This window comes from Halichoeres trimaculatus, unplaced genomic scaffold (assembly GCF_033239565.1).
Source record: "Halichoeres trimaculatus isolate MK-OKI-2021-1 unplaced genomic scaffold, fHalTri1.1 fHalTri1_scaffold_8, whole genome shotgun sequence".
Lineage (NCBI taxonomy): Eukaryota > Metazoa > Chordata > Actinopteri > Labriformes > Labridae > Halichoeres > Halichoeres trimaculatus.
Window position 1 is genome coordinate 3,957,993 of NW_027437186.1, and position 22,031 is coordinate 3,980,023.

The 22,031-nt window shown below is 42.2% G+C and overlaps 1 protein-coding gene across 1 annotated transcript in view; it reads left to right on the forward strand.

The window, feature by feature from the left end:
* Positions 1-22,031, forward strand: part of slc24a3 (solute carrier family 24 member 3) — a 142,647-nt gene that overhangs the window by 99,907 nt on the left and 20,709 nt on the right. Inside the window, exons 3-11 of the mRNA XM_074676117.1 lie at positions 4,525-4,601; positions 13,589-13,663; positions 13,789-13,873; positions 17,002-17,105; positions 17,591-17,665; positions 18,909-18,934; positions 19,022-19,075; positions 19,955-20,082; positions 20,655-20,815. Of these exons, the coding sequence (XP_074532218.1) occupies positions 4,525-4,601; positions 13,589-13,663; positions 13,789-13,873; positions 17,002-17,105; positions 17,591-17,665; positions 18,909-18,934; positions 19,022-19,075; positions 19,955-20,082; positions 20,655-20,815 (785 nt within the window). The remainder of the gene's footprint in view (positions 1-4,524; positions 4,602-13,588; positions 13,664-13,788; positions 13,874-17,001; positions 17,106-17,590; positions 17,666-18,908; positions 18,935-19,021; positions 19,076-19,954; positions 20,083-20,654; positions 20,816-22,031) is intronic.

The following is a 22,031-nucleotide window of genomic DNA, read 5'->3' on the forward strand; positions in this document are numbered from 1 at the left end:
GGTGTGCAGAGGTACAGTCTGATGTGTAAAGCTGTAACAGTGCTCTCTGCGTCTCATTGTGCTGACTCTGATGAGATTGCTTCACAAGACGTCGGCGGGCCATGCGCTCATGTGATACCTGCTTGTGCACACCAGGGTTTGGATGGTCAGTGTGATCGTGCCCTGAAAGGATGCATGGATGAAAGGACTGATGGATGGATGGATGGATGGATGGATGGATGGATGGATGGATGGATGGATGGATGGATGGATGGATGGATGGATGGATGGATGGATAGATGGATGGATGGAATGATGGATGGATGGATAGATGGATGAAAGGATGATAGATGGTTGGGTGAAAAGAAAGGTGGATGGATGGATAGATGGATAGATGGATGGATGGTTGGGTGAAAGGATGGATGGATGGATGGATGGATGGATGGATGGATGGATGGATGGATGGATGGATGGATGGATGGATGGATGGATGGATGGAAGATCAGTGGAGGGATGGATGGATAGATGAATGACAGATCGGATGGATAGATGGATGAAAGGATGATAGATGGTTGGGTGAAAGGAAAGGTGGATGGATGGATGGATGGATGGATGGATGGATGGATGGATGGATGGATGGATGGATGGCTGGATAGATAAGTGAAAGAATCGATAGATAGATAGATGGATGAAAGGATGATAAATGGTTGGGTGGAAGAATGGATGGATGAAAGAATGATAGATGGTTGGGTGGAAGGATAGATGAATGGATGGATGGATTGATAGATGTATGTATTAATGGATGGATGGATGAATGCACAGATGGATGGATGGAAGGACAGATGGATGGATGGATGGATGGATGGATGGATGGATGAAAGGACAGATGGATGGGTTTTGGACTTCAAACTGATGCTGTCATTAAACAAGACTTGGAGGACTGTCAAATTCTGTTCACGCTCTGACCTTCTTCCATTTCACTTTTGACTCTGTTTTCACCATTTTTCAGAGGCATCATGTTTTACTGTTGTCTCTTCATTTGTTTCCCTCAGTGCCCCTCCCCCTGTGCTGCTGTCACTTCCTATGAGCAGACAGCCTTGTGTTGTGTTTGGGCCATGAAGGGCAGGCTGAGGCTGGAGCCGCCTGACTCACAACCTCACGGCTAGTGAGAGACAGAATGTCACTGCACATCGGGCAGCCTTCATGTTACACAAGACACACACACACAGTGAACACACACAAAGGAAGCCAAGCAAATAACACACACACAAGCTCAGCAGTGGCTATTTTTAGCCGCCCACTCGTGTGCAGACTCATATGCAACAGGAAATGCACATGATGGCTGTGAATGATATTTTGGCATGTTGTGATGGGCCGTGCTGTCGGCCAGTGATGGATTCATGTTGGCACCTCTGTCAGGTTGAGGATGGAGGAACAGAGTGGTGTCAGAGTGATATCTCACTCAGGGCTGCTCCACACTGAGCATGTGCAGAGGGCTTGATTCTCTCTGTAGGGCACTTTCCCTTTGGTTCAGGTGTTTGCCAGATCACCGTGACACCCGGCCCTACGTTAGCCTGTGGTCCTAAAAATACACAACCCAACTATTCCTCCAATGGAGCTGAGGCCTCTACTGTCTCCGCTCTGTCTCACATAGCATGCTTTGGGACTGCAGGAACTTTCCCAAGGAACTAGGGACTTTTTGAAGAACAACAGCATGAGCTTTTCAGCCACAGGAGGGAGCAGGGCCTGCAAGTTGAATGTTGCCTCGTAAATGGCAGGCCCCCTTTTTTAGTGGGAAAGATGACATCATGCTCCAAATCACACATCCAATAGTCCAACAGCTTTGTTACGATCATCATGAACTACCATGTTGTGCTTGTGCTGCTGAATCTGCTGACTGTCTTTTAACAAAATGAGCATCTGTTGCTCCACTTCTGCTCTTAGCATTCACCAATACAGCAGATGACCGGCCCAACTCTACTTCAGTGGAGATCTACCAAAAGCTGCTTCTGGACAAAACAGTTATAGCGCCATCTACAGGACTGGCATGCTTACTACAGCGTTTTTTAGTCCCTCAGTGTTTCCATGTAAATGCTTTTTTTTTTTTTCTCAGCGATATTGCATTTCGGGTTGGAACGTTGTCGTGCAAACCTTAGTACCTCCTAAACAATGGTCTTCTTTGAGCCTGATAGTATGAATGTGTCTCTGTCTCTGGCGGTGTTCCAGTTAAAAGAGTTACCCTGTAAGCTGGAGGCCTTCTTTGCTACTTGATTTGAAATGTTGCCTCTGTTGCACTTGTTTTGGTTTTGGCTGCATTACCAGTCAGCGGGGTATATAAGTTTTAGGCATGCACCGATCGGTTGGCTGGCCGATCGATCGGTGCTGATTTCCTTAATTTTGGGGGAATAGGGATCTGTGATCAGTGATCAGTGATCTGTGATCAGCCCATCCTTACATATAAAACTGATCTTATTAGGGGTGTAACGGTACACAAAAATCACGGTTCGGTACGTACCTTGGTTTTAGGGTCACGATTCGGTACATTTTCTGTACAGTATGGAACAACACAAAACCATTTGCTTGTTTAGCATGTTTATTAAACCAAAAACTTGCCATTATACAGCGAGGGGGGAGGCTCTTCAAGCTCCAGTTGGTCATTAGCAGCAGCCATGATGCACAGTTCAGACACAAGCTCCTGTGGCTACGGAAGCTCTTTGATATTCATTTTCTGATTGGCTCACCATGAGACGTCACATCCATATGATATGCACATTACAGACCTCTTTCCTCCAATGTTAAAACGCCTTCCCTGCTCAGCCAATCATGGACGAGTACTCACATGAATATTAAAGAGCCATGTGCTAACATAAACTTACTGTACTCGCTCGAATACAGCACTGTACCAAACCGAACGGCCTTATGGCCTTAACGGCCCCTAGATCTTATATACCTCTGGGAAGGTCTGACAGCCAGTCACTGTTGCTTTTTGCTCTGGGACCTAAAACTCAGAAAACTTAATTGGTTGTTTAGGTTTAAGTATAAAGATTTTATTGTTTCACAGGTATTGTTCAATGAATTTCAGTAAAATAAGATTGGAACATTGAAGGTATATGCTGTCAGTTATAAAAGATAAAAATCAGTGCACCTCTAATAAGTTTACATTTGAAAAGAACTTGTTTACATTGTAAAGCTTTTTTTTGCTGTCAAACATTTAAATGTTTCATATTTTGGATAGATATTAACTTCAGTAATTCCAAATACTCATATTTTGCCTTTTACCCAAAACATTACCAGTAGGGGTGGGCGATACTGGGAGATTTGGTATCGATCCAATACCAAGTAAATACAGGGCTAGTATTGCCAATACCGATACCGATAATTTTCACATGAAATGTAATGATCATCGAATAATTTTGTGATTTTGCCTTGAGTTGGTTGATTATGATTATGATTAAGGTAAAACACAGCACAAAAATTTTAGGCAATAATTTTTTTTTTTTTTTAACTAACCACAACAATAGAACAACATTTGAACTGCATGAAAGTAATAAGATAACTATTATACCATCACATTTGTTAAGGAAAAAAAATTGCAAGTGAAAAATTACAAAAGTTCCCTCCCATTAGCACAGAGAAGCAGCAGATGGAGGAAAATAAAGTAAATTGCTGGACAACATAAGAGGAACTGCAGTATCGACCTCATCAGGCTAGTATCGATCCAATACCAATACTCATCTTGGAATCAATACTATCAATGTTTATATCGATAGCCCACCCCTAATTACCAGTCTTATCCCACAGCAGGGCATGCAGGTTGTTATCTAACACTGCTATTGGAACGGTATTGGTATCGACTAATACCATAGCCCAGGTGTCGGTATCAGATGCACAAAAGTTGGATCGGAGTCGTTACTTTTTCTCTGTTGCAACATAGTGATGGCTCCTGATCAAACCCTGCAACCTGTTCCTTTTAGTCACACACCATACTTAAATACAAACAGCCCAGCACCAGAAGAGGATGTAATATTTACATTAGCATGTGTCTTCTGAACATCACCGTAAATTATGAAGTATAATCCAGTCAAGAATTAAGAGAGGAAAAATGCAAACAAAGTCGATTCAAACAGAAAACAGAGCGAGGCTGTTGACATTGAGCTGCTTTAGCTCTCTACCTCTTTGTTTTCCCTCTGCCCTGGGATGTTTACGTAAAGCTGTCATTTAGAGAGTTTAATTATGAATCGCTCACAGGCACAAGCTGTAAAAGAAAGAAAGATGAAAGACAGATCATGAAAAAACATGACACAACTTATGCTCCTGTTGCTTGTGTATTTCTTTGGGTTCCAACCATTGGTTCCTTGTGTTCTGCTCTGCGCCTCTCTGCTGGTTATTAAATGCAGTTGTTCATGTGATTCAAGTCTGTGCCCTCCACCTTGATCACATCTGTTTGTTTATTTGTTACTGTTTGTACGAATGAGTCCCTGAGGTGATCTTCCTCTCTCATCTGAGCTACTTTTTTCATATTTGTGTGTCTTCTCCTCTTTGCAGCAATCCATGAGTTCCCCAGGGATTATTTCACCAACCAGGAGCGCGTTGATGGCGCAGTGGGCCTGCACGTCCTCTGTGTGAGTACACCCAGCAACTTTGTTTTATCTACTCTGCATCTGCAAAACAGGAGCCAGTGTTTGAGTAGCTTGTTTCCTTCATTTAGGTAGGGTAAAGATTATTACACAACATCTAGTAACATGACAGAGCAGCTGCTTAAAACCTGGCTTCATAAACAGCTGCTATGATGTTTTAAAGCTTTAAGCTGGACCCAGGGTGAGACAGGAGAGACGGAGAGGAAGAGAAGCTTACAGTTCAGGTGGAGAGAGGCTGGGTGGTGGGGATCTGGAGCCAGCACTGGGAAAAACTGAAATCATATCAAGTGTTTTATCTTATTTTAGGTAAAAATTGTCTTTTCATACATGATATGAGCCACATTCAACTGGTCAGTCCAGAAAAATGTCTTAAGTTATTTAAAGGCAAAAATGAGGTCTGAAGTGCTTGTAACAAATAAAAATATCTGCCAATGGAACAAGAAAAAAATTCTCTAAAATTTGCTTAAAACTTGAATAATGTCTTCATACTAGAAACTTAACTCTTGCTTCAGATTGTTTTCATGTGTTACTTGTTACTTGAAAGAAGACATTTTTCTGCACTGATCAGGTGAACGTGGCCCGTATTAAGTCAAAAGCCCCGCTTCCACCAAGCGGCTCAGTTCGGTTCATCTCGGCACAGCACACAATTTACGGTGTTTCCACGGATTAATCCCGGGAAAGACCCCGAAATAACCGAGATGAGCCATCCCAGTTTGTGGGACCCTTCCATACAGGTGTCAGTCTAAACTGATCCGATCTCGGAAGGTGGAGCTACAACACTGCAGACCGTTGATTGGTCAAAAGAATCATCACTTACCATGCGACATTGGCCTCATTTCCCCTGGCGACACATAGCCTTCTCTGAAACAAAGCTTGATTGTTCTTTATAGGGATGTCCCAATCAGCATTTTTTGCCCCCGATCCTGATTATTTGATGTCAAGTATCGAGTCCCAATCCAATTTTTGGGTTTGGAGATAAACTTTGCTGAAGAAGTGAGAAAGTGAAGCAGTACAGTGTTTTTGTTTTGTGTGTTGACATATGTTAGAATCAGGCTAGCGCTATGTTTTCTATCTGGTTTTTGGTACATTAGGAGATGTACAACATGTCGAATGTATTGAATAGGAATCTCCTGTGGGAGAGTAATGTTCTTTTTTTTCTGTGTTCAGTTCTTCAGTAAAACTAATTCATCCTGAATTACTGTTTTCTTGGGAAACTCTCATCAATCCATACCAGCTTTATTTATATAACACCTTTTGGAACAAAGTTATTCAGTGCTTGACAATAAAACATGTTAAAGTGAGGAACACGTAAATAAAACAATAAAACAACGTAAGAGAAGTAAAATGTCAAGAGGAGATTTAGAAGAGATTTAGAAGATGATACTGAGTTTGCCTGCCTGAGACCCTCCAGCAAGGAGTTCCAGAGCTTGGCGGCCCAAATAGCAAAGGCTCTGTCCACTTAAGTAACCTCCGATCCGCCGACGCCCACCTCCTCTCCCTACCACCTGCCACCAAGCACCGAACCTGGGGTGACCGAGCTTTTTCTGTCGCCGCCCCCACTCTCTGGAATGCCCTACCACTTCATATCCGTATCTGTCCCGACCTTCCCACCTTCAAAACACTAACAAAAACCCACCTTTTTAAAATAGCTTTTAATGTCTGATTGTCTTTTAAATCAAACTTGGTTTCTTGGTTTCTTTTCATTCATGTTTTATTATTGTGCGTTGTTTTATATGCTGTTTTATCCATTGTAAAGCGTCTTTGAGTATTGAGAAAAGCGCTTTTATAAATAAAATGTATTATTATAATTATTATTGTTAAGTGACCAGCCTAGATTTTGGTACCAGTAGTTGGCCCTGTTGAAGGATCTTGGACAGCAGTCAGGCTCATAGAGAGTAAGGTAAAAGGTTTAACGGGAGCCTGACCATTGAGGGCTTTACAACCAAGCAGTAAAATCTTCAAATCAATTCTAAAACTCACATGTAACCAGTGGAGGGCAGCAAAGACTGGTGTTATGTGGTCACCTCTAGAAGTGTGGGTTACAAGCCTGGCAGCAGTGTTTTGAATCATTTGGAGTCTGAATATTATGCTTGCTGTTGCCAGAGTAAAGAGTGTTATAATAGACCAGCCGAGATTAGATAAAAGCATGACTGACCACTTTCAAGTACGCACACGATAGAAAGGACTTTATCAGTTCGGGCGGCTTTAGGGGTGCAAAACATGATTGGACAACTGTAGTCACCTGTGTGTCAAAGGACAGCCAACTGTCAAGATCCCCCCCAGGCTGCGGGACTCCCTGCAGATATTACTAGTTAGAGCACTGAGGGGAGAGGTGAGGTTATCTGTGATGTTAGCGCTGGAGCCAAAAGGGGTAATTATAAGAACTTCTGATTTGGAGTCATTCAGCCGGAAAAAAATCCTGAACATCCAGTTTTTATTTTCAGACAGACAGGTCATTATATTGGAGAAATCTTTTGATCCAGTCTTTGAAGGGACAAACAGCTGTGTGTCATCATCATACCAATGAAAAGCAATACTGTGATTGGGTTTTATTTGACCAAGAGGGAGCATATAAACTGTAAAAACAAGGGGACCCAAAACTGACCCTTGAGGAACACCTTAGGAGAGAGACTGCCTGCTAAGCTAAGGTTTAGCTGCTCCGTTATGATGTAAATAATCAACCATGGAATCATTAAGCATAAAGGCTAACAATGTTGATGGATTGAACCATTTCTGATGAGTTCTTGACTGGAAACAGTTCTTGATACCCATCCCTACATTTACCTCAGTAACAGGAAAAGCAGATCTCAATGAATCCATTCACTGCTACGTATCATGAATCTAATATTAAAACAATTGAGGACATGGAAACAATCAAGATCATTAAACCAAACAGAGGAATTCACCAATTCATGTTGTGTTATTGATGACGTGAGTTTTATACATTTTCTTTTTTCATTGTAAACCTTTAGAGAAATCAGGTTAAACAAAGTAATCAAATGCAGAAACACCAGAAGTGTCTACCAAATGCAACTTTTATTTTGAAATCTGTACTTCATATCCCGACGTCACTTCCGTCTGGCAGTGGGGGAGTGATACCTCTGAGAGAGTCAGCTGAGAGTGGAGGTCTGCAGCTGGGCTGTCAAAAAAGTTACCTTGTTCAGTTTCTTGTGTTAAGATGTTAGTCTTATTTCAAGGAAACTTCGCTAGAAATGTGAGGTACATTATCACACACCCCAGTCAAAGTGTAGCCGCCCACTGAGCTTGCTGCCAGCATGCTGTAACACAGAAGTGTTTGGCAGATGTTGAGCAGAGGCTTATGTGTAATGCGAGGACACGCTGAGTCTTTCCAAAGATTCAGACAGCAAACAGAGGTTACATAACTCCTTAAAGTAAAAAGAGTCCTGGACCCTGACTGGAAGATGACTCCCAAGAAGAGAAGCCTGATAACTGAAGGCTCCACTTCCCATACTGCTTTTAGAGGATATAGGTACAGCTAGCAGGCTGCATGCTGGGAGCACCGAGATCTACCAGCTCATCCCTGCCTGGCTGGGCTCCACACTCCCCTTAGTGCCTCCCCTCATTTTCATGTGGAAAGAGTAAAGAGAGGAGAGGAGAAACTGAGAAACAGGAGGACAGTGGAGGTATTCAACATGAGAAGCCTGTTGTGGTCCGTGCCACTCCACCAGGGTCACACTCAACACCTTTTACCAGCTTCAGACCTTAAAGCTATGGTCTACGATCTGAAACCCAGTTTGGCTGATGAGACACATTTGAAAAACGCAGCCTCACTCACCCCTCCCCTACGTGTTCCAAGATCCCGCCCCCCAGCTCCTATTGCCCTTCTTCACTTCCTGACAACACGCCCCCTCCGACAGAGCAAGAAGCCGGCCGGCAGAAAATGTAACTAACAAGACAGTCAGCCTCCTTGTAACACACAGTGGTAGCTTTTTCAATTAGACCGCCGCGATCAAAACCATGAATTAGCCGACGAAGCAGGTCTGGCGTTGCCACTGCCAGCTGATCAGAGCACAGCCAACTGTGGGCGAGGCTTTACCTTTCTCGGCTTCACCAGCTCAGTTTACAATGCTAAAGTTGTGTGGCTAACTTATGCTAAAATCTATTGACAGAGCCGACCAGTTCCGACCAGCAGCGTTCAGTCATTAGCCAGTACAGGGACAGACTAAGAGGGTAGTAGAGGGTAACAGTAACAGCTTCCTGGTTTCGGTCTTCTCTGGCCCCATGACGCTTTGGTAGCTGAGCAGCTAGCTGACGTGAGAGGGGTAGTGGGGTAGGACGAGGTGGGACCATGGGCATGACGTTGTGAAGTGAGGGAGACAGGGGATTGGATGGACTCATGAACCAATCCAAACCGCGTATGCCATGCGGTTCAGATTGGTCAACTAGTATGCAGCTTTACAGCGGATATACTGAATGGATTTTTTTCATTCTTTTTGGTCTTTATATTGTGCAGATTGGACCATAGGACCATTACAGCCCTATAAACAGTGTTATTAAGATGTACAAAGGTTCCAAATCGTAGACCATAGCTTTAAAGGAGAAAGTGTGAGCTGAGAGATGCCAATGAGAGGGCAGAGGAGGTACACTTTCTGACCAACTTCATGTTTTCATTGTTTGTGTTACAAAACAAACAAAAAATATCTTCCAATTGAAGCAAACACTTGACATTTTTTGAAGAGAAAATCTACCCTGCTCTGAAATTTAACAGCTCCTGCTTGACAGATGCATTCACCCATTTGTAGAAAACAGTTTTCTAAACCAGGATAAAGAGGAGGACACAGTGGTTAGTTGAGAGAAAACAAACCAAATCCACTTGTAACTTGAAAAATACTTTGTTGAACATGAGTGAGTCAATCAATCTATCACAGTTGCAGGGGGATACTCTGGCCCCTGGCAGCAGCCTCCACAGAGCTTAAGCAGGTGCTGATGAGGGTAAACGAGCAGCAGGTGTGCAGGAGCAGGAGCCTCAGGAGCAGGAGTGAACCAAGGAGAGCTAGAAAGAGTTGTCCACGCTCCAGGGGCGTGTGTGTGTTGGGGGGTGTTGCAGGAAAAATTTCCAACACAAAACACAAATCACTACAACAACCACAGCTTTATTTAGAACAGGCTCCTATATGAGCAACCCTGGAGTCACACTACCCTGATACAAGATGCATCAACACCAAAAGAGCTAGGGTATCAATTTAGTTCTGGGGTCATTTATCCTGTAAACCAGTGTTACCCAGCCCTGGTCCTGGGGACCCCCTGCCCTGCATGTTTTAGATGTTACCCCACTCCAGCACACCTGATTCAAATAAATGGCTCGTTATCAGGCTCGAGCAGAGCTTGATGACGAGCTGATCATTTAAATCAGGTGTGCGGGATTCGGGTAACATCTAAAACATGCAGGGCAGGGGGGCCCCAGGACCGGAATTGAGAAACACAGCGTATAAACACTCCTGCCCAGGGGGTATTACTCTCTCGAGGTAGCGTTTCTGACTGTTGGAGCAACCACAGACTTTTTATCTCAGCCTCACTTCACAGAAAGAGCACACACAGCCGTGATTGTTATGGTTCAATAACTCTTCAGCATTTCATCTGAAAAGGGAAAAAAACAGTGAAAAATGTTGTTTTCACAGAAACGCTGAGGGACTGAAAACGCTGTAGTAAGCATGCGAGGCCTGTAGTTGACGCTATAACTGTACAGTTTGGTTGGAGTAGAGGTGGACTGATCAGCTATCATATTAAATGCCTCTGCCCTTTTTTTTTCAATTTTGGTCGTTCTGCCAAATCAAACCACTTTTTTTAAGGACTTTATCAATCACAAGTGTTTTAGTGTTCTTTTTAAAGACAAAAAGGTATTTTTTACCTTGACATGTTTCGACGTAAACGCTTCCGTCTTCTTCAGGAGCTGTCGTCCAGACACATGCAAAAAATCATACATTGGGGAGACGGGGAGAACATTCAGCACAAGAAGAAAAGAACACCAGAAAGAGTGCGAAAAACAAACAGCGACACGTCTCACCCGGGCAGACAAGGAAAAGGCAAATCAGGAAAACTTAAAATCGTCAATATCAGACCACTGCAAACGGGAAAACCACATAATGGACTGGGACAAATCAACGATAATCGGAACAGAAAGCAACAAATACAAAAAATGGATAAAAGAATCAATAGAGATCAGAAAACGGGGAAAGGACACCATCAACAAAGATGAAGGAGCCTTCCAGCTCTCGCACCCCTGGGACACACTTCTCCAGAGGCCGTCAGGCAACGGGGGGCGTAGCTGGCGGGACAGACCACGTGATCAATCTGTCCCGCCAGCTACTACCAAAAATGGCTGACAAAAAGACACCACACAGTTGTCTGGATGACAGCTTCTGAAGAATACGGCAGCGTTTATGTTGAAACATGTCAAGGTAAAAAATACCTTTTTGTCTTTACCTTTAATCAGTAAGTTATCAATCAAAAGAAGTGCTGATCGTCTTTTCCCCTTTTTGTACCAACTCGAGGGGAAAAAATGCTCTGTGTTCCTAATAATGAATGGACAATAAAATAAATGCATCACTTAACTCAGAAATGTTTAAGTGTGACATTAATTTTATATCATGCTGATAAAACTCAGCTAAATTAAATTAACAGTAACACAGCTTCAAAAAATTTAAATATACCTCATGCACCAATTATAGATTTGCTTATTAAAACCGTTTACTGTCCATTCTGCTCATATTACTACTCAATGTGTTTGTCTTAAATGGTGGAGCTGTCAGCACTTCCTGTGATTGCTGGTGACCTCATAAAGAGTAGTTTTATTTGGCAGAACGACCAAAGCAACGTACGACATGGATAAATAAAGAACTAGACAGAGGAGCCTGCTGTTGGCTCAGCTAGTAGAGCAGAATAAAGGGGTGTTCAGAGGGAACTTGGGTCAGATCACGGCACAAGGGAAGAGGCAGACTTGGGAGCGCATCGCCCAACAAACCAATACGTCGGTCCTTCTCCTCACGTGAACATTCGGCGTGAGTGTGGGACGCGCTGGTACGTGCAATCCCAAGCAACAGCGGAGAGTACAGCACAAAATGAAGTTGTTCTCGAACAGTTTTGTGGGCTACCACTTAGAGTATGACATTGGTTCTTTTGTTATTAATAACTGTATGAAGGTTATAGAATTCCATCTGCATTAACTGGACCATTTAGGGGGTGGAACAGCAGCTGATCAGCTGTCTCAGGTGGCAGAAACTGTGTTGAGCGTGTTAGAAAAGTCCAACACCAGTATCAGTGTTAACTCTGAGGCTCCTTAGGGTGTTTTCAGACCTGGACTGTTTGGTCCACTTTAAATGGACCAGGGTTCGTTTCCCACGCTGGTGCGGACTTTTCACGCAGGTGTGAATAGACACAAATGAACCCTGGTGCAGACCAAACAACCGGACCGAGACCCACTTTTTGAGGTGGTCTCGGTCCACTTCCAAATGAACTCTGGTGGGGTTCGTGTTTCGCAGGTCTGAATACAAACCAAGGTCCATCCAAACTAACTACAGGACACATGCGCCTTTTGGGCCTATAAAGCCACCGTAACCTAACCGTCTTTGGTTCATACCTGATCCTCCGTCTTCTGTTTAGCCACGCTGTTGCTAGCATGTTGTGGGTCAGGACACGCAGAGCATAGCGTCTCCTTGCTGCGATCATTCGTCTTCGCTGTTCCAAAATTGTAAACGGTGTTGTTAAGCCTTCTTTGAAGGAGCTGCTCTTGAAACTGAAAATGATTTTGCAGCTCTAACAAGAGCACAAACACACGTTTACCTCCATGTCCTGGTCTGTATTCTGTGTGCCACCTTTGTCAGTGCTGTCCAATGAGAGCACCGATCGTCACACATGTGGATGTGTTTACAGAATATAGTCCACTTGCAAAAAGTACAATCTGAATACGAACAGCACCAAACGAAAAAAAATAAAGTCCACTTTTGGTCCGGACCAAACAAGTGGACCAAAGGACTTTTCTGGTATGAATACAGCCTTAAAGTCCTCCTCCCCCTAACAGTTGTCACCTTAAAGCTCTCTTAAGGCCGAAGACGCTTTGTGAATAACTTTTATCTTACTGAGGGAAAATTCTGAGAAAAATCTTAGAATCTGAGGAATTCTAAGATTCCAAGATGTTTATTCAGTTCACTTTGCTCTTTTCTAAAAGTCTGAATCAGCTCCTTTAACCAACATATTATCTGATCATTTCAGCTCCCCAGCTCTGGACAGGTGCTGCCAAAAGGATAAAGAAACATACAAACAAAAATAAATGTGAAATAATACTGAAGGAATGGAAGGAATGTTGGATATACTGGTGAAAAAGTTTATACCTGTTGCTTTAGAGCAGCTGTATTTATTTGACATTTCCCTCAGACAAATAAAAAAAAACCTGCACCAGTCTTCTGTTGACGTTTGGGACATCCACATCCACCTGTTCCCAGTCCCATGATACCCTCTTCATTCCTCTCACTGAGACAGCTTCTGCAACAGACCCTGTGGAGAGATGCTGCAGGTGTCTCTGTGTGTTGGTGTTGTGTTGTTTTACTTCTGGATGAAGAGTTTTACACGCCCACTGATTATAAAAAAAAAAGTTAGAGATGAAATGTCTGTCCCTGTCAAACCACACTCCTCTTTTTCTTTATTTCTTTGAGTGTGTGCAGCCCTGACCTGACAGATAGACATGTGACCATCACAGACATGGTCACAGAGATCTGCTTAAAAAGTAGTCTATCTTTGTAGTTATTGGAGCTGTTTTTATAACAGAACGATGTGTCTGTGTGTGTCTGAATTTTCCGCTCAGCCAACATCAGGTGATTAAGGTAGAATCAGTCATTCAGCTGTAAACAGAAAACGGTGCATGAGTATTTTTAGAGGGGCTGTTTCAGTGGGTGTCAGGTGTGTTATTGTTCACTAATGTGTGTCTTTTTTTGTTTGTGTATTGTGGGCCCCTGCAGGCGGTCTACATGTTCTACGCCCTGGCTTTGGTGTGCGACGACTACTTTGTCCCCTCACTGGAGAAGATCTGTGAAGTAAGACGACACTGCAGCTGGATCTGCACAGAGCTCAGGGAATTATGCTTTTTTTAAATGTATTTCTGTAAAGACTAATCTTTCCTTTTCTTTCTGTCTCTGTTCACGTGTTGCCTCCCAACCAGCGTCTCCAGCTGAGCGAGGATGTTGCAGGAGCAACTTTTATGGCAGCAGGCAGCTCTGCTCCTGAGCTGTTTACCTCTGTCATTGGTGAGAAACAGAGTTCACACTCACACACAACCACAACATGGGGCATGGGTTGTTTTAGATTCCCAGCTTGGAGACTCTGAACCGCAGTTTAGAGTCACTGGTATTTCTTGTTAGCTTAGCTTGGCTGCTTTAAGAACTGGCAGTCTGGGTTGGTACAAACTCACAGGAAAGAGGAGAGGAGTTGCGTTGGAGTGGAACCAGGACTTTATTTTGCTTCTTATCTTCTTTCACAATACAGGTTCCTTTTCTTACTTTACTGCTACTTCTTATCTGAACCATGGGAGCACATCCAAAGCCACTTTCTCAAAGAGGAAGGCTCCAGCTGATGACAGCTGTTTTCATGAAAAGCATAGAAGAAGGAAACACTTTATTTGGAGTTAATAGGGGTTTCACCCACTAATTGACCAGTTGACTATTTCAACCCCGAGTCAAAGAAAACAGGAAGGTGGAGGACCCAAATGCAGATTTAACAAAAAGGTCTTTATTTTAACTAAACTCAGAGATCCAAAACTCAAAACAAAAAACCCTAACAAAAGAAACAAAACCTGAAAACAATCACAAGGAAGGCACGGATGAAAACTGGAGACACACAACAGAATACACAGCATGAAAGCAAACACAGACAATAACCTGACAAAGAACTCAAGAAACACAGACTTTATAAACAGTAGAGCTATGAAACAGAGGTGTGAAACAAGACACAGGTGAAACACATGAGAGGCAATCAACCAGCAGGGGAACACAAGGAGAACCAAACCAAAGAGGGAGCAACAAAGTGAACATGAAACACAAGCACAACTGATATTAACAGGGGAAACATGAGACAAAGAAAGACAAATAACCTCAAAGAAACTCTTAATACACAAGAAAATCCAAACTATGAACACAAAAGACAAACCAAAGACCGTACCCTTACAGTCATCTGACAGTGGATGAGCCTTCATTCCTCTCACGTTTTTGTCAATTGACCATAGGGTAGATTGAGCAGGACAGGAAGTCGTGCATGGAAACTACCAAAAAACACCCAGTGACTTTCAAAATAAAACAAACTGTGTCAAAACCATATTGTATTTAGCTAGAGAAACTTATTAATCGAGTGGGAAGAGCAGGAACTCCTCGGTCTGACACACTGGACTGAACACACAGCTGGTGTGGGTTGATGAACGCAGTCATCAAACAGAGCAAAGCTGGACCGACACATCTTGTGTATTTCAGCTGTTTGTTTTCCTCAACGTGAGCCAAAAATTTAGCACGTAAGACATTATAAGCGAACAGGACGGTGATAGTGAGTAATGCACAGTACGTAACGTAAATGCTACTGTTTTTCACTTTTATATAAATGGGCTTTAATCTCAGATAGAGGATGCCAAGTTATGTGGCGCAAGGCTATTGTTTATCCATTTACCATTGTTGTCTTGGCGCCTAACACAGAGATGCTTTATCTCTTTAAAACAATCTGTTTAAAGCTTTTTTGTTTATAAAGGCCGTGCTGCCAGATTTAATTTTTTAAAAATGCTCATACATTGTTTTCTGCACTTCATGGTGGAAAACTTCAACTGTTTGAATCACAGAATATGCTTTTACCTATGTTCAATTGAGCCATGGCTTCTTACATATCGACGAGTTGGATACTATTTGGAATAAATTCAAGACTAGTAAAAAAGTTGTGAAATCTCTGGAAACTCATCAACTTATACTTTTCCTCCACACCACAACTGTCTATGATAGAGATAGACTGATTACCGGCCCAGCCAATTATCAGCCCGGCCGTCAGGGTTAGGGTTAGGGTTAGGGTTGGGGTTAATACCATCTGGTTGGAGCCATTCTTTGGAAAATTTGAGCAACTGTAGAAAACCTTAGGGAACTGTTCATTTTTTTAAGTTGTCACTTGAACTTTATAAGACAGCTGCTGAGCCTGGGAGATGTTTAACAAACATATGCTGAAAGGCGTTTAAACAAAGTTAAGTTTTGGAGTTCCTATTAGGCCTACTCCAACTTTTGATTTTAATATTGTCACTTTCATTGCAAATGAATATTGTCTCCAAATATTGGCTAGCAGCCTCATTGACTTCTGATAATCAGTATCTGTATCAACCCGGAAAATCGGTCACATCTCTAGTCTGTGATCAGGGTTCATACGGATGTGTTATTTTCTGTGTCTGAGAGCTGAGTATGCAGGCGTGTCCATGCACTTCTACCACTTTCATACGCCGCGTTTCCACCAAGCAGACCGGTTCGGTACAACAATGCAGACCGATTGGTCAAAAGAATCGTCATTTACCCCGACAGCAGCTGCATTTCTCCTGGCAGCACACAGACTTCTCAAGAACAAAACTTGATTACACTTTGTATCAAAGAGCAACATGTCATTTACAGAGAGGACGAAATGCTGCATGTAAACAAAGAGCATAGATGGAAGTATCGTTGCTCTTTGTTTAGTGTGTCGCGTCTTTATTCTTCGTTGGAAGAATAGCGCTGCTACAGCATCATGCTATTTTTTTAACAGCTGCGGCTCTCTGCATCCAGCTTACATGCTGGGGCAAAGTTGCTGTGGAAACGCAAATGGGACCAGGCTTAACTGTACCAAACCGTGCCAAACTGTACTGAACCAAATTGGACTACTTGATGGGAACACGGTTATAGAAAGTATCTAGAAAGATTTAAAGTAAAAGCCATGTCATCGTCACCATCATCAACACAAATTGTATCTCCTGCAACAGCCAAATATTATAGAAACATTATTAAACATTATTTTGTAAATAAATAAACCATATATTTGTGCGGAACTTATGCTGTGTCTGAGAATTACAAGGTCCAGTGAATGCATCACCCGTGATGACTGGTTCAGCGGCTCACATCTGTGTTGTTTGTTTCTCTGCTCAAAGATGTGAGACACGTTGGTCTGAGAGTTAAACAGAGAGCTCAGTGCTATTCTCTGACAGTGTTTAATGTTGTCTCATGTTATCAGTAAGTATTAATCATGTAATCAGCCATTTCGTCTGTTTGAACCGCAATGCATGATGGTATATATTGCTAATATAGTGAGCATCACTTTTACACTACTTTTAAAAATGCCTGTTTTTTTTAAACAACGTCCTTTAATCTGTGTCTGTGTGTCTGCTGTGCAGGAGTTTTCATCACCAAAGGAGACGTTGGAGTCGGCACCATCGTTGGCTCGGCAGTGTTCAACATCCTCTGCATTATCGGAGTGTGTGGGATATTTGCTGTGCAGGTACACGCCCGCACTCACTGATTATTTAAACATACAGAGTCAACAGCTCAGGTGTGCAGAGATGATATCTGTGTGTTTCTACAGCTCCACACGTCTGCTATGTTGTTTTTTTTTTTTCTAATGCTTAGAAAACAGATAAAATCATACACCTCTTTATCTCTGGAGTTTGTTTTGAAGCAACGGTGTGTGAGAAAGTAAAGATCCTCCTCCTGTTCACAGATGTAATCCACCAAGTCAAAAAGGAAAATACTTAAAAGATTTTTTTTCGTGTTAGATTACATGTTACGTAAAACCCAAACACACACACAGACACACACACACACACACACACACACACACACACACACACAGACACACACATAGAAAGCTGGGTTTATCTTGTCAGTAGTGCACAGCAGTGAGTACCTTGTGGGATGTGTTACTCAACAGGACAAAAAAAGTTTCAGCATCATCCCAGTGCTTCTGTCCGTTCTCGTTTCTCTCAGACGATCCGTCTCTCCTGCTGGCCTCTGCTCAGGGACTCGGTCTACTACACCCTGTCCATCTCTGCTCTAATCGTGGTAAGGGTCAGCCTCACACATGGAGGTTCACACAGACCTGTCCTGATACTTATTAAAGCTGTTTCTGTGATGTTTTTGTTTTTTGTTTTTATTCACTAGTGCAGTTGGTGCGTGTTAGTCTCGATTTCTCAATTTATTTCTGTTTTATGTTTAGTCTCAAAGCACTTTACAGGAGCTGTGAGGAATTTTGAAGTGATCTTGAAAAGTCTCCTTATAGATATATGACACCTGACTGTAATCCACACTTTGTAATGAGATTACCAGCACCGATATTACAGGTTACAGGTTATTTTTTAAATGCTACTTCTTAGTTTCCCAATTGGGTCAAGCAGGACCGGACTCATTTAAGGCACATCTAGGTCTCTATGACAACACCTCGCCACCTGATGAAGTTTAGGAGACAGAAGAGACATCTGTGTTTTTCTCTGCTGAAAACGATTTCTGTGATTAATTTTGTAGTGATGGTGGACACTGGAGCCTAACTGTCAGACAGAAAAAGGACAGAGCAAAGCACCTTAACATCTCATTCTCTATCATTTGCATATTAAAGGCTAACCCAGGAGCTAAAGGCTAAAGGGCTAAACTGTTGGTGCTAATGTTGATTCCAACCCACAGTCAGCAGTTATTCTGCAGTGGTCTCTTCAAACTTGAGTCTATCAATAAAATGAAGAGTGAGGTTACATTAGCTCTGATTGGTAGATGACTGGCAGGACATAACCAGGATTCACTAATATTACACATTACAGACACGTCTTAGAGCACCGGGCTGCCAGCTGCGCTACATATAGACAGCTACTAAACTCCTTACAAACTGACAAGGTTTACTTGTTGTCATCTTAGCCTACAGATACCACCTGCCGATAGCGCCAAATGTAGCCAGCTACTACGTTTGCTTGATGTTGCATTTCAAACTGTAGCACTACGTAACTGTACATCCAATAAAAAGTTGTCTTAGAAGAAGAAAATTTATTTCAATAAGATCTCTTTTAATTCCAAAAACAAACACACACCTCACTATGGTAATTTGCAACAGTGTGTGTGAGACTCCGGGCCAGAAGGTGTCGATGTTGTCCAATCAAAACAGGTCCTCTTCAAAGCATCTTTAAAGTGTATTTGGTACTATATACAGAAGGCTTTATTTACTAAGAGGCTTACATTATGACAGGAAAATAAATATTAGAACAAAGGGGTTCCAAATAAACAAGCTCACTTCTCTGACTGCCTCTTTCTTTTTATCTTTCAGTTCATATATGATGAAAAAGTGGTTTGGTAAGTCTGTTTTATTATGAATCACTAACTTCACTTTGAGTTTTAAGTCATCACAAGAATTCACACGCTCGTTTCTCTGTTTTCAAGGTGGGAAGCGCTCACACTGATCCTCATGTACTTTGTCTACATTTTGATCATGAAGTAAGTCAAGAAGCTGAACGTCAAAGCTCCACCTCTGGGCCTCTTTGTTCGGCCGGCTGAAGGTTGAGTCAGCATGGCTCAAGCAGGAGGAGTAATGAGGGTGTTGCTATGCAGCCAAAATAGTGACTTTAATGATTGCTATTAAAAATAAAATTTGACATTGATAAATACAAACTGAAACTGAAAAAAATGGCATTGAAAATGTGTATTAAAGTAATGGCATCAAAACAGGTAATTAATAACTAACGGCTAAATTAAAAACACAGACATCAAATGTTTCATTATTTAATCAATACATTTTTGCATTCTGATGTGTTCTTGAAGGAAAATCATATGATACTTGTCTGATGTCACTGTTTTAATAATAATAGTTTATAATTTCAATGTCATTTTTCTGTCTTGATCACATTTTTTTCCCACTGAGTTTTTTTTGTTTCAACTTTCTGTCACTCTTTTGGTGTGAAGGGGAAATTTTGGGGGGAAGGGCTTGGAGGGTGTGAGTTGCATATTATTTAAATTATAAAATATCATTGATCAATTGGTGACATCAAAAAAAAAGATCATATTGTTTTAATTTACAAACGTCAGAATGCAACACTGTACGAAAATGACATACATTTGGTGTCAATGTTTTTAACTTCAGCAAAACTTATTGATGCCACTATATATTTTATAAAACAGACATTTTTTAATGTTTCATAGGGTTTTTTTCAGTACCACACATTAAAGTCATCGTTTTCACTGTATAGTACTCTCTTTGGATGGTGAAGAAGGATCTCAGCTTGGAGGAAAAGATTTCAGTCTGTCAGTCTGTCATGATCTCTGGGAAATGATGGATTGAACCTCTAAATGTGAGCGGTTCTCTCTGGTATGTTTCAGGATGAACTCATACGTTGTTCGTTTTCTGGAGAGGCGGAAGAAGAACTCATCAGGTTTGAGGAATGGGGCGGCCAATAACGTTGATATGGATGACGGCTACGATGCCACCGCTGTGCTGCTGAAGAAAGGTAAGCTTTAAGTCGAGGCACAGAAATCTGTGTGACGCATTTTTTCTACTTTTTAGGAGATTCCCAGTGTGAGACAAAACGGAGGATGAGTTAATTTCTCATGTGCCAGCTCGACATGTATGAAGGGAGAGTTCACCTCAGTCAGAATGAGAGCACACAGCTCATCTCTGTGCAGCACAGGGTGCAGATGCTGACAGCTCATCTCAGTCACAGTCAGGTGAAAACTTGAGCAAACTGCACAGAGCTGAAGGACTTGGTGTTTGAATACTATCAGAGCAGTTTGTGAAACAGACCTTGAGACGGCGAAGACAAACTTTTCTTCATGCTACCAGCTGCTGTAACTCGGTCTTAGTGAATTCCTCTTCAAAGGTGTCAAAGTGGGTATAGAGGAATGAAAAATGTCAAAGGTTTTAATGTTTTGTGATTTTGTTGTAGCTTAGTGATGGATTCTTTTTAACAGTCAGTAACACAGAGGATGCAAACTTTATTTTCTACAGTTATTACACTGCATTGACTCATAAATGTGTGTGTACATTGTGTGGCAGCAAAATGTGTGTGTGAATCTCCTGCAGCAAACCACCACAGAAAGCCTTCAGTGCTGATGGTGGACGAGCTGCTGTCAGCGTACCCACACCAGCTCTCCTTCTCCGAGGCCGGCATGAGGATCATGATCACCAACCACTTCTCCCCCAGAACCCGCCTCACCATGGCCTCTCGGATGCTCATCACAGAGGTGAGGACTCACGCTGGAGAGGAACACCTGCACCTTTGATAGGAAAAAGGAGGAGTTTTCAGTGTGAGGCAGCTTCTCTAACAGGGTCATGTGATGCTGCACAGAGGCTACATGCAACCCCACCCTGAAGACTGAGGACCTTTCGTGTTTTTATACATTTAATAGACTAGTCAAATTAGAGGCTTAACATCTACACCAGGGGTCTGCAACCTGCAGCTCTTTAACCTCCTTGTATTGGCTCCCTCTGGCCTTGACAATGAAAACCATTAAGATAAATAAAAGTTATTTCTTAAGCTAGTTTTAATCTATTTTGTTTATTGTTAATTTTGTTGCACAGTTATCTTGGAGTTCAAGGTTGATACATTTTTGTCACTGAATTAAAAAAAAAAAAAGTTTGAATAATTTTTTGACACAAAAACATGCACATATGTGGTAAAAAAAAAAATAGCAAACAACAAAATATGTAAAGGTACCAAATTAAAGAGGAACAAAAGAGATCAGTTTTTAAAATAGTTATGGAAAATTGAGTTTAAAGTCACATCTCACAGTCCTGACTTTAGTCACAAATTTACTTTTTACTAAGCTGCTGAGCAGCGGCTGGATGTTTTTTTTTTCTTTAAATAAACATTTAAGTCAGCTAGTTTTTATTTGATAAATTCTACTCAGATAAAAAAGGACTCAAGTAGGCCCACATATTGGATTCATGCTCTAGTTGTCATGGTGTCTCTTCGTCCTGGCAGACTACCTGCGTTTGTTTATATCTGGCACGCCGCGCGCGGACTGATACACTAAGCGGTGAGCGTCTCGTAGCCAGCTGTGGCTCTGCAGCGGAGGTAGTGCCGTTTTACGACACATTGAGAACTAGAGCCTTATTTAGCGGTGTTTTTGAGTGAAAGTAACGCGCTGAAAATTGTCTAAATAAAGCGTGAATGCAGACCTATATCAGATTTTTTCGGTGGGAGTCCATTTATCTGTGTTTTTGGTCAAGTAAAATATGGCCCCGTCTGAGTGCAGAGGAAACCGGCAGAGGAGCAGGGAGGGGGTGTTTGGTGCGAGCACCCTGGGCTTCTGCTGCACAAAAACACTGCTGTAGGGGTAATTTCTGCCCTAAACCTTGTGATAGGACCCAACTTGTTCCATCCCGGAGTATCACTTTAATGTTGGTATTTTCCTTAAGAAGTCTTGAACTTGGCACCAATGGCTCCGTCCTCCTCTT